Source organism: Rhopalosiphum maidis, chromosome 2 (genome assembly GCF_003676215.2).
Source record: "Rhopalosiphum maidis isolate BTI-1 chromosome 2, ASM367621v3, whole genome shotgun sequence".
Lineage (NCBI taxonomy): Eukaryota > Metazoa > Arthropoda > Insecta > Hemiptera > Aphididae > Rhopalosiphum > Rhopalosiphum maidis.
The window spans coordinates 84048808-84063591 of NC_040878.1; the positions used below are offsets into that span (position 1 = coordinate 84048808).

The 14784-nt window shown below is 27.9% G+C and overlaps 1 protein-coding gene across 1 annotated transcript; it reads right to left on the bottom strand.

The window, feature by feature from the left end:
• Positions 1–6819: 6819 nt before the first annotated feature.
• LOC113552625 lies at positions 6820–8871 on the bottom strand. The gene is made up of 3 exons (XM_026955473.1): positions 8687–8871; positions 7872–8070; positions 6820–7069 (listed from the first exon to the last, which is right to left on the bottom strand). Exons 2-3 carry the CDS (start codon positions 8033–8035, stop codon positions 6820–6822), a joined length of 414 nt encoding a protein of 137 aa, XP_026811274.1. The 5' UTR covers positions 8036–8070; positions 8687–8871.
• Positions 8872–14784: the final 5913 nt, after the last annotated feature.

Genomic DNA, 14784 nt, shown 5'->3' on the forward strand with positions numbered 1-14784 from the left:
TATGTTAGGTTTCTCTATTTAATAAAATAAATTATTAACAATTATAAAAACTGAGGAAGTTGCTCTGCTTTACATATAGTAAACTTTGAGTGTACCTCATTGTATAGGTCATACTAGTGATAGATGTGTTAAATGTGAATTCAATGATAAACTATTTCTGATCCAACTCCATGTATTAGTCTTTATTTCTAAGGATATTTTTTAAACATAATTTAATAATGCCTTAGGTCAAACTGGTTTTTACCAAAAGTATTTCATATTACATTATACCATATTAAAACTTAAATTAGCATAAAACACTTGGAAATAAACATTCTAGAATCAAAAAATAAAATTCAATTGATTTTAAATAAAACTTAAATAATAAAATTCAAAAAACAAAACTATTTTGAAAATTATATGCTTGTATAACTGATATAAGTAATTATTTCAAATTTTCATGTATATTTTAAATATTAAATTTGAACAAAATTGTTTTTGTCAAAAAATTATTTATTGTATATGTTAAATATAATTTATATAAAGTTTAAATAACATTATTTTCTCTATAAAAAAAAATATTAATTTAATAATTATAAAAGAACATTTGACTTCTTATTACATTTAATTGTATATTTGTAAGGTGTTGATGTCCTAGCCTTATCAAGAAATACGGAATACCACATGAAAACATAAATAAGAAGAGGGATAGACCTTTTCATTTGATTTCTACAATTATAGTTTTGATAGGGTTTAATCTTTTCCTGAAAGTATTGAATAATTTGATATGTCCCAATATTTGAACTATTTAATTGTATAGAAACCAATACATTACTTGCATAGTATTGAAATATTCATGGTTAGTATTTAGTAATTTTTTACTTAACATATTTACTGTAAAGTTAAAAAACTATTGAATCTCGAAATTAATTATTTTCATTTTCCATGAATTGCCCTGAGGTAGGTAATAACACTAATAATTTATTATATCTGCGTAGTTTTGAATTGTCATCGATTTGCCGCGTTAGTTTTGGTGTGATGTAATTTGACTTTGCCGATGTTAGTTGGCAACACTGTTTTCGCCGTCATAACGTGTGACGCGTGGATGCTGGCGTCCCTCACTCCCACCCGTGTTAACCAATAACCGGACTATTTAACTGTTTTGCCGGTGCCTCTTACTCCGATGCTGATCATTGTGATGCTGTGTCTGTATAGTGTATACGTAAATATTAAATATCTATTTCATTTTGTGTAGTGTTAATTGTACGAGCCACATGCCTCTTCCGATTCTTTCCACGTTTTCACTTCTGAAATTTTATCCGTTCGCATCGGAGCTCGAGAAATCCCTCCGTCGTTGTCGTTTATGAATTCAGTTTGGGTGAGTACTTAAATGCTTAAGCACTGTTAATACTATTCCGCAGGTATATTCGTATTATTGTCTCTGATCGAGATCGACGACAAACCGGAATCTATAGATCACTCGCAGGTCACAGTGTCATCTCTGATTCACAGTAAGACGAGTTTCCACATTTTTTAGATTCGTATGCTGGATCCGGCGTGATTTATAGACACGAGTTTGGATCTGAAAGACTACAACTGTTACTGCACCACAGGGCACCGATCTTATATATGAATCGTTAGTGTGACAAATGCCGTAGGTAATAGACACCTAAAATTGGTAAAACCAGGCTTAGAACTACCACATGTCCAGAGTTTATAAAAATTTCTGATAGTTAAAATGGAGTTAATGAGTTTCAGTGGCAGTGGCGGCTTGGGTCTTCAAAACTCAAGAAGCTAGTCTCACGACAACCCACCCACTAAATTTACTAGGATCAATATAATATTTTTAGGTTCTTTTTATTAACTTATACAATTTATGATATAGATACACTTATTTTATACTTAAATGTTATGAATTATGATTAAACCTATTCAACTTGTAACAATATTGTTTTCCCATTTTCAGGGCAGAAGCAGTCGCTCCTAGTATTCTTATAGCAAGCCACCCTGCTACTGGATAGTAGTTATATTATTATTTACAAATTTGTCATAGGCTACCACTGCACCATATGTCCTTGATTTGAGTAAGCTGATTAGGTTACCCCCCATGTACGACACTTGTACTAGGGATTTTGACACTCTTTGATAAATTGTTAAAACTTAAATTTAATAATCTTAGAAACATTTTTTATGCCTGTTATCTATTTGTATGATACCATATTGCATGATTGTAATTTGTAACTATTATTAATACTCATATATATGTCTTAATTAATGTCATATTTTATAAGTTGAAAGTTTTGGCTGGAAAATCTTCCTAATAATTAAAATTATTGTACATTTAATATTAATTACAGAGCTTTGACCGCTATTCTCTTAAATTAATCTATCTTATAAAACTTTATTTTATCGATTTTTAAATACCCATTGTACTTATACTGTACTTAATTTTTTTTAAACTACATAATATACACTTTGTTATGATACATTTTTAATTACCTACTATTGTTTATGTTTAATTTTTAGTATTTTTAAATGTTAAGGTATAGAAGAAAGGCTATATTATGAAACTCATCTCTGAATAAATGAAAATTCTGAATGTTTTTGTAGACATATTATTTTAATTGTTACAAAACATTCAGAATTTTCTGGTGTACAGAGTTATCACATGCACCTGACAAGACAATACTACATCTACTATAGGGGAATTTGTTAAAAAGTAAAGTGTGCTTTTTATATACTTTGCTTTTTAACAAGTTTCTTGATAATAGATGTGTTTACTATCAAATTACAATGGACGAGAGCAGCCAACCAATCTATGAATATTGGGGGATTTTGAATGTTATTGTATAATTTTTAAAATTACAAAACATTCAAAATTCCCTACTATCTTTAGGTACATACTACTATCAAGAATTCATTTAACAAGAAATATTTATTTTGTTGTGTATATTTTTAAGTTTTATTTAAACAAAATTTGACGACTGTATTTTAAATTAAAAAATGTTATTGCAATGTACTTACTTATTAGATATTTTTTTTAGGAACTACTTGTTATTTATTCTTAACATACTTAATTATAAGAAAGTTTTATATGGAAAAGAGAGTATTAACTTTTAATTACTGTATTAAAATTTAGAATTTGTTCCTGGCATTGTTGTAAAATGTATCCATTTAAAGTTGCTGCATTCTTTGATATCTCATACTAATAATATAATACATAAGTAGGATAACGATCACTAATAACATAATAGAGTGGGAAGGTATTCATTATACCTGGGTGGCAAGCTGACAACACATTAGACCTAAATACCATGAATGATAATAATAAGGGGGTAAACACCACTGTGACTTAAACCTTCAGAACTGGGGGATGAACAAATTCTGTGATGCATTGTAGGCCTATAATCGTTTTCTCGGTCCTGGGGAACTCGGATATGGCGATTGCGGCTAACCACTTGTGCATGGGCAATCTCACCCTGACGCACTAGGAATAGGCTAAAGGGGGCATAGAGAGGACTTCGGCAAACATGATTTTACCAGAGTTGACACAAACACTATCATGCCAGTCAACATCAGAATCTTGTCGTTTGGACTTAAAATATTTTTGTCTTTTTTCTTCATTTGACAAGACTACATCATACCTTATCTACATCCAGTTATGGGCCTACTATAAAGTAATAACCAAAAATGATAGACACTTAATTTCTTCTGTACTTTTAGTTTTAATTATTTTTATTTTAACATTTCATCAAAACGGTTTTAAAATGCTTATAAAAATATGTTATCACACTATCTTGAAACAAGTCAACACTACTTTTACTATAAGGGAATTTGTTAAAAAGTAAAGTATTCTTTTTGTACACTTAACTTTTTAACAAGTTTCTTGATTGAAAACGTATTTACTATCAAACTATAATGGATGAGAACAGTATTTATCCAAGCCAACTAATCTAGTTATTGGAGTATTGTACAATTTTTAAACAATATCATAGATACATTCAAAATTCTCTACCATCTTCAGATACATACTACATATCAAACCAGAAGATCAATCTACACCAACAAATCTATTGATATTGGGGGATTTTGAATGTTTTTGTATGGCATAAAAATTACAAAACATTCAAAATTCCCTACTATCCTTGGATACACACTGCATATCAAACTAGAAAATCAATCTACACCAACAAATCTGCTGGTATTGGGGGATTTTGAATGTTTTTGTATAGCTTAAAAATTACAAAACATTCAAAATTCCCTACTATCCTTGGATACACACTGCATATCAAACCAGAAAATCAATCTACACCAACAAATCTATTGGTATTGGGGGGTTTTGAATGTTTTTGTATAACTTAGAAATTACAAAACATTCAAAATTCCCTACTATTAATCTTAATTTACCTATTGTTATTTATAAAAAAGCACACGTGTCATGTACTATCTACCAAGAAAATAATATCTACACAAAACTATGTACACATGTCCTATGCTATCTCATTTTTCCTCGATGTTTAAACCAATCTGAGACTGATGTCCTCTACCAGTAATTTATTTTGTTAATTAAACATTTTTTAATTGATTCACCCAGCACCAAACAATTTATCCACTGTTATTTTTCCATTTCGATCAATGTATGTAAAAAATGGGTTTTCTTTACGAATATATTACCATGTTTGACAACCCTTTTTTTGATATTGTAAATATTTTGTTACAATAACATCTTTGTTAAAATCACGTTTCCGGCTTTTTTTTTTTAAAGTTTCTTTCATTTCACTACCACATTGTTTACTAATAGAATTTTTTAATTTTATAATTCACGATCTTTAAAAAATCATATACAAGTTTCGTCATTAAAAATAATTTTTCTATATTATTTAACCAAATTACTCATTTTATAAAACTATAAATTTATAATTATCAAACAAACACAATTACGATGTTTGATCGCGGCGAGCAACGAACATATACTAAATTCTGAAATACTAAATGTGTCCATTATTAGAACTGTACAATATCCTACACCTATATATCCATACAGGATGATTCTTTTATCAAACAACACTCGTTATATTTCAAAAAATATTAATGTTTTTGAAAATATTTTTTTACATAGTTTCAAGTTATTAAAAAACAACGTTTATATTAAAAATTTATATTTTTAAATATTTTTTATCCTTATAATTTTTTAAGTTTTTTACTTTTTTTAATGCAACATAGTGTTTTAATTTTATATTCCAAAGCAGAATAATTTTATAAGTATTTTGATACATAAAATTCGAATTTAGGGTGAGTAGTTTATGAGTTATAAATAGTATTTATAATCAATGGTTATACTTATTTAAAGTTTAGACAAGCGGAGTAGTGGACAAACATTTTACGGGGTAACTCTGTACCACTCCACTCTGCGCAACTAAAATTTAAATACGTATAACTCATAAAATACTCGCCCTAAATTCAATTTTTATGTATTAAAATACTCAAAAAATTATTCTGCTTTGAAATATGAAATTAAAACACTATGTTGTCATTAAAAAAAAAAAATAAAAAACTTAAAAAATTATAAGGATAAAAAATATTTTCAAAAACATTAATACTTTTTGAAATAATGAGTGTTTGATAAAAGAATCACCTTGTGTAAATAATCGTCGATCCGTTAATATAGACTAAAAACTACGCTGTAGATAACATAAGACATCAAAAATTTGTTCGTAGATAGCATACGACACGTGTGCCTAAAAACAAATATGTTTGCTGTGTAATATAAATGTTGTCGTTCAAACAAAATTATTTACTTTTTAAATTATAAGACAAGTGTTTTTGCATTGTGATGAAAAATTTGTAAATTGTAATTTTTAATAATTTAAGAGTAATACCCTAGCTAGATATTGGAAAGGTCTAAATCGTGTCTTTGAAATAAAATAAATAATATAATATATAGTATAATTTTTTCATGCTATGAAATACTTTTTTGAATGCTTATAACTTGCTTCGAAATTAAAAACCTTTATAGAAGAACCTGGATATTCTTAACTAAAAATTTAATTGTATGTTATCTGTGTTTGTAAGATGGAGAAAACATGCGAATAAAACATCCTCTTAATTTAAACTTATAATATTATATAATGTAAGGCTTTGTGATTATTAATTGAAATATTTTCTCAAATTTCAAATGATAACTGTTTTATTAACTACGGAATTTATGTGTGTTACTCTACAATTTTTAACTATACATACCTAGTATTCAAAATATTTGAAGAAAAAGCTATTAGTATTATTTTTACATTAAATACATTTATTAACAAGATGGTTATGACTGTCAAAGTTTGTTTTTCAACAAGTTTCACGATAGGGATAAATGAATAGAGCTCAATTAAAACTATGACAATCAGATTATTGAGAAATGTATTACGTTTAGATCGTATTGTCATAAGGTAATAACTATATCTATCATAGAATTCTTATTTAAAGCAAGATATTTTCATCTTACTCTATTACATGGTTGTTAAGTTAAAATTATTTATAATATATACTTTACCACGAATGCTTCTGATTTTATTTTAAGTTAATTTATCCACTATAGGTATTATGTGATTTTTGATAATCTTGAAATGCGAACATTTATAGAATACAGATAATGTTAATATTATTAAAATTGTATTACATTTATTTATTTAATTCTATGCCTTTGGCATTTGCCTCATTGCTTTCGCGTGTTTTGTAATTCCTGACTTCCAGATAAACAAAATTGACTAGATTTTCGTAATTTATAACATTTTTTATTATATATGTGGTAAGAATTGGATGGCTCGTTGATTATATTATTATTATAATGCGTCATTGCCAAAGATCATCGATGGTCAGGTAAACGGCTCGCTTGTGACAGTCTTTTCGACCAAATGTCTTGGCTGGACCATTATTTTTGGGTAGGTAGTACCTGTTGGGAGCCGGCGCAAGACATTCAATGTCCTCAGGACGTCTTTGTTGTATGGTCGAGTGTATCGTCTGTCCGTACTTATAATTGCCGGTCGATGGTAACGAATAGGTATTCGGTGCCGGTACAGCCTCAGAAACCACTTTAAATCGCCTAAATAATAAGTTTTTTGTCGGTTATCTCTAGCTATTACAAATTCTTATTTATATATATTTATAATTAATATTAACCTCAAAATCACTAATATTTTATACCGCCGATCCTTAGTACATCAACATATTCGCCTCATACCCTACATCTTCCATCTATCACATTGTCCATATACACTTCTCGATTGCTTCAAAATCATATACACACACGTTTGTTTCTGTACTATATATCTTTTATTTTTTTCCTTTGGTGTTCGCTACTTTTTTTTTTTTTTAGTCTCATTCATTTTTTTCTTCCGCGAATTTCTCACTGAACCAACATCCTCTATGGCCCTATATATATATTTCTTAATATCCATTACTAAGGAAAGTATACTTGATAAAGTTAAACTGAATTATTTTATCTACGATCTATCTTAACATTATTATAAGTGTACATTTTAGCTTTCTTTACCCCTTGTTCATAATATACACTTAAACTATACGTCTATACCAAATCTCACACTATTCTGTAAGCGCAATATGCTTAAAAATAGGTACATCTTTTCGCGTATTAATAAAGATATATGTGTTGTATGGACAGTTAGAATTTTTTAAACTTTTCCTAAAGGATATAGAAATTTGTCTGAAAAAATTCTACCCATCAGCACCGAAATTGTAGGTAATTAATAATCATAATTTGATTGTAGTACAAAAGCGTATGTAGGTAACGTAGTTTAGTAGTTACAGAGTCTGCATAGTTGCTACTTGTTATATTTCGATATTCTAAAGTCCTATAGTTTCTCCAGATGGCATTACGAACTTACGGTGCAGTCTTCTTGACGTATGCCGATTTTTTCGACCGCCGATATACATCCGACAATGGCAACGTGTATGTGTTCGGACTCGGGTAACAATCGTCAATACGACCAAATTGCAACGTGCGACTTTTAAACGATGCTTTGGACGCTTTGGGTCGAACTAAGTCCATATTCGGATAATAAGTGTTCGGCGCTGGCAAATGTTCTTCGATATCAAAACAAAATACAAAGAGTATGTATATTTATATATAATATATACGCTTAACGCTTTATTTATTCATCCAAATTTTGTTTACATCATTACATCTATATCGTACAACTGTTGATGTGTAGGTTTATCACACAATGCTATTACTTTTATATAAATGTATACTTGCACACCTACGCTTCAAACCTATTAACCTAATAATACTTCAGATGAAATATTTTTTAATTATTTATTAACATATAAACATAAAATATATAGGGACGGGGCACAGGCAGGCAGGCACGTTTACATGAAGAGGTTCAATAATTTTGTGTTATTGTTTAAACATTATTACTATTTTAATTTTAAACATTTTCAAAAAATGTTTATGGCTAAATAACATATATATATATATATATATTATTAATAAGTAGGTTAGTTAATTACTGCCTGTTGAAATACATTATATAAAGAAATTCAAATTAAACAGTAAATTATTTTGAAAATAATGTAAATCAGTACTCTATAGCCTGCCCTATATGTATACGTATTATATTACCCTCTTGTAATAAATTTAATGTTTATTAATATTGTTATTTATAATTTTTAATATTAAAATAATTATTTATTTTACCTTGGAGCAACGGTCTCCTGCTGCCCAATCCGAAATTAGGCTGGTAGAGTCTTCCAAAACGGGTCTGGTCTCTGATGTTATATAACAGTCCGTGGCCATAGCCAGGGCTATTAGCGCGTTTCCGTCCGATCGTTACTGACGGAAGACGGCATTTGGTCAAAGTGTGACTAACAAAGCCTATACTCGCAGGTATGGTATAAGAATTGGGCGCCGGTCCTGTGGTGTGAAAATTGTTTTATAGTAAATAATATATAACGATATAAACTATATTTTACTGCAGTATACCTATGCAATTTATTTATTATCATTACAAGTGACTTGTTATAATAATTTGTATATACACAATCTAAAAAGTTCACAGCAAATCACAATCATGGGTCAGTAGGTACCTATACGTAATATTATATCACTCATTATAAACAATGAATTGATACATTTAGGTGTATATTTGGTGTCTACTTTGTATAAATTTTACATTTATTCCAATTTGTCTGAAATTTAAAAAGATTTAAAATTTTGAGCTGTATTCCTAACTGTAATTGGCTTTAAGTCTACGTCTTTGCATGCTGTACAACAGTTGTCTTTGGTCTATTCACTCTATTCTGATATTAACTTATAAGTTGCAATATAGGAGTAATAGAACAATATAAAAGAGTTTATACAGGCTTATTGCATATACATCATGTCATATATCCATTATATAAGAAAAAAAAATTATATTTTGTTATGGTTGTATAATTTATTGTCAATGTTTATTTTTTTCCGTCTCAGCTTCTATTGTAAAATTTAAGTTTTGAAAAGTTCTATTTAATTTGTAATACAAAAAATGGGGTATAATTCTAGGATACCCTTGTTAGGATACTAATACTAAATTAATACATTTACATATATAATAATGTTACCTCCTTCCATGGTTGATAATTATATATATATATATATATGTGTATATATATTCTTAACTGTTACGATGACACTATACTAAAACGATTTGATTCAATATTATATTTCTACCTATTTATTATGTTATTAGTTACTATGCAATTTATAAAAATATTTATATCCATAGTGACATTAGTATCTATGATCTACCTACTATAACTATTGTCTATTAAGCTATCATCATTTAGGCTATATAGCTGTAGTGGGTAATAAGGTGTATCTAAACCTATTTAAGTTCTAATAAGCTGCAATTTTTAATAAACATACAATAGGTATATAGGTAACGAATATTAATATTATTTATTTTCGTAAATAAACATATTTATTAAAATGTCTATAAATATTTTAATATTTACAATATAATAGTAAGTACCTATCTAAATTTAATATTTAAAATTAATAATAATATTAATATATTAATATATTTTAATATTTATGTAAAAGTAACAATAAATAATGATGTATGGCATTAATATGATTAATTCTATTTAAATATAGGTAATGGTAAAATGAAGTATTACTTTTTAGTTATTAGTATAGCATTTATAACAAAATAAATATGTAGTATATAATTATAATATATTTTATATTACGTAGTACGACCGCAGTTATTCATATTGTTGTTTCATCTTAATAAAGTGCATCATAGACAATATATAGATAATGCTTAGACAAATTATGGTCAGTACTCAGTATATAATGTATAAGTATACTAGCTAGGTACCTATAGTTTATGTAGGCCTGACTTAAGTGTTTAAACTTACCTAGGCCAACTTGAGTTTTGCCGCTCCTTACATGTAAATACTACATAAAATCTATAATACAAAAATGTTAAGTGTCGTCTCTGAAAAATGTCGCCCTAGGCGTGGGTGGTGGGTCTATGTCGCCTATCCTTTAAGCCGGGCTTGAGTTTATGGCGATTAGTTTAGTTAATATTAATATCATAATAAATTAACGTGGTATTTATCATACTTAAATAGTTAAATGAAACAATAACAAAATTGTATGTGTTAATTGGAAGATGTGTTTTTTTTCAGCTTACGATATTTTAATTTTGTCTCAAGCTGTGGACAATTAAACGAGACTACTTTGGCACACGTAATACTATTTAGCAGGTCCACAAATTATTATTATCTACATACTAACGAATCACAAAAATGACTGAGATATATATTATATTCTTATTAAAATAAATATACAAATTATAAATACAGCAGAATGGTGTATGTTTACTGTGTTTTTACTATTTATACTGTCACTGACCAATGGCCACTATGCTATATAGTACGGCACACTTTGAAATTTAGTATTATGTACACATTTACACATAATTATATAGTGTCGTAGGTACTGTGCATTATTTTAATTATTAGATGTGTATTTACGTATTGATTATTTTCAAAAAAAAACCTGCTTGTCATGTCATGGACACGTGATTTCTATACATATACGTCGACTGGCATGCAACATTATGTAAGCATCATGAGCTTTTGTACACTCAATTCATGTTATTACATAATGTTGGATACAAAAATACAAATAATAATGAATTAAGCAACAAGTTTTATTTAGAAAAATCATTAAAATATTATGAGTTCCTACATTACTATAGTGGCGGATACAAAACCAATGACATAAAGCCGTTTTAGTAAGGTTGTTTAGCTATATCCAACTTATTGACCGTTTATTAATTTTTTAGTTGTATAAATGAGTAGGTATACCAGAAGGCAGAGGGTAGACCGAGTAGACTAGAATAATAGAGTTACTTATTAAAGTCGTATAACGATTGGTCATGTTTTTATAATAATAAGTGGATACCTATATTTATGTTAGGAAAAACGAATAAAGGACAAGCCTGGAGGTTCATATTCAAATAAATAAATAAATAAATATAATGAAACGGTAACGGTATTATTTATTAAAATATATAATAAATTCATGTCACGAAAAGCGATAGAACACAGACTAACAAAATTATATTATATCAATAACCGTGCAAACGATAAAAATAACGAACACGGAACAATAAATAATTATTTTACGATCATACATTACAGATTGATAGATTGTTATACTATTATATTTTAGACTTTAATTTACAGTAAGTACTTTGTTAATAGATAAAAATAATATATCTACAAAAGGTGGGAAAATAGATAGGTAGGTACTAGGTACCACTTTGCCGTAGGTATAATAAACAGGCTTCAAGTGGGTCATAATTGTGATGGATTTATTAAATTTGAATTCGATGACATATCATTATTATAAACAAAAAATTACATGTTCAAAGAAATTAGAAAAGACGGTCTATATAATATCATGCTACAATATTATCAAGTATTTAAATACCTATATTTCATGTTATATTTTTTTATATTAATTTAATTTACTATACGTAATAATGCAGTATGTTAAAAAAATAATGTAAAAAAATTCCATAATTTCTCATACTTTCCAAAGATGCTTAGCTAGATTCATGGACATAAATAACTACATAAGCATAGATAATAATTATTGGATTCAATATACCGCGATGGCATGATTTACTTGTATAGTTGTATGGAAATTAAAAGCAATAATTAATTATCACACATTTTGCCATTTTGGTTACAAATCTGAAATCATACAATCTTTTTAATAGATTTCAAATTCTAAATAGTTGTATTAATGAACACTTTTTTACCGGAAAGTCGGTAAATCGCTACCGAACACTGTTTCAGATATAGTTATCGTTTTTATGTAGGTACATCAACAGTACGCGTACCTAAGTACCTTAACTATAACTATTAATGGTTTTACGTAAATGGTGTAAAATCGATCAAGCTTGGCGCAAGGTCTCGGAACTCGGAAGTCCTACGGCGATGACGCAGCGTTCGAATGTATAAGGGCACTAATGCAAATATAATGATATGGGTAAATATGGAAACTTGCGTCATCGGAAACGATACTATATTATAACGTCTATATGGTATTTCGCGCGTCTATAGTGTCTACAATCATTTTATATATTTCTCTATAATGACGTGCTCCATACACAAGCATTTATAGGCGAGTATGTAGTAGTTATATCTTATTAGATGGCTTTCCAAGGGGACGTGCCAAACATGGATCGATACGGTAGTAGCAGCCAACAGACATAAATTAGGAAATCCCGTTTAGGCAATTTTGAATATATATATAGGTAGTATATAACGTCTGTATAGGTGACTACGGCGTAGGTGCGATTTAGGTAGGTATACTCATCACTTAATATATATATATATATATATATAATTATTAATATTTAGTTACCTATTTATTGATGGTTTTTTATTATTTTTATTATCAGCATCGTCGCGTGCTAGGTATAATGAGTGTAATAGCGTATGGAGCAAAATTAATTATTGCGTATAAATAATTTAATATTTGCCATTAAGCTTAAGTCTAACCACTCTAACCCAATTTCCGCCAATGATCCACATAGAAAACCATATAAATTCATATTAATATTATATGTCTATACCTATGTCGATGACTATTAGTTTTCAATACAGGCCTCAACTACTAATATAATATCATTTAAATTTAATTTAAAAAAAATTCAAATTTAGGCACTTTTACAATTCTGTGCTTGTGTAGATATGCTCATATTAAATAATCATTTACTGTACCAACAATTGCCTGATATCTATTAAACTTGAAACTAAAGTATGCCAGTTGATAACGGGAGGGGCCAATAATCATTTTTCGAAATTTATTAACGAGCTGTCAACTAGTATAATTAAATTATACAATACAAAATTTAGTTCAAAATAAAAAAGGCATAAAACCATCATAAAACTAAATCTTTTCTTATTTTAGAAACTTATATTATCCACTCAGAATGGGCACTTTTGAAGTAGATCCATAGTCCATAAATAATAAATCATCTATGATCTGTATAATTGTACACAATATGCAAACAGTTACAATACATTAACACACTTAGTTCTTTTTATCTCATCCTAAACAAATGTGCAATAAAAATATAATATCATGATTATGTGTAATATTATATTTTTATTGCACATTTGTTTAGGATGAGATAAAAAGAACTAAGTGTATTCATGAGGATAAAAGTTCATCTTCTCCTACCAATAGTATTAGGTATATGTATTTTAAAATATCAAATATTTTGTTAACTCTAAGCGCTGGGGAACATATTATGGTTGCGGCATGCAATAACAAAAACAAGATATTATTACAAAAGATACATCTTACTATATTATATAATACATTCACACATTAGATTTCAAAAGTCCTGTTTACATGGTATTTATTACTTTTGTTAACAGTAAATTTTTTTTTAAGCGTTGGCGTTTATCTTACGTACAAAAAAAAGTAGGATAATTTTCTACTTATAAATAATGTTATATTGTTGATTCGTACACAGTTTTAACAATGACAATCATACAAATAATTTATAGTCAAACATTAAAAAATACTTTTATGTTATATGTATATATATATATATATATATATTAATATTCAATGTTGTATATCACGAGTCCTGTGGAGGTCTATAGATTTTAAACGTAGATTCTACCAATTACTTAGATATTTAAGAAAATAATATTGTTGTGTTATCGTGTCTCTCGAAATAACAAATGTTATAAACATATTTTTAGTTTTAAACAGTACTTCCTATTTCTACAAAATTTTATTTAACCAACAGTTATATAAAACAAATAGGATTGATTAAAGTTATGTTTCTCTTTTAAAGTTCGTATGTCCAATACAGCAATCACAGGTTTTATTTTTAGTATGATACATAAATACATATTGTGAAATTTAATATGTGTATTGTGTTAGACCAAATTACACAAGAAACATTGTTGTAATTATTACACAACATTAATAAAACCACCAACTAAATAATAAAGTCTAATAGAATACAATATTAAAATTAATCTCTTAATCAACTATGTGAACTTATATAACTCATATTTATTTAATTTTTAAGTAGGTATTTGCACCAAAACACGTATACACATATATTCTTAATACATTTTATACGTTAATAAAATATAACATAAAATGGTCTGACCAATTAAAAAAAATGTGCAATGATTCATCTTAGTCGTGTCTTTATAAATATAATACCCTAATAACAAATACGTAAGAAGTATGTAGATCAATAG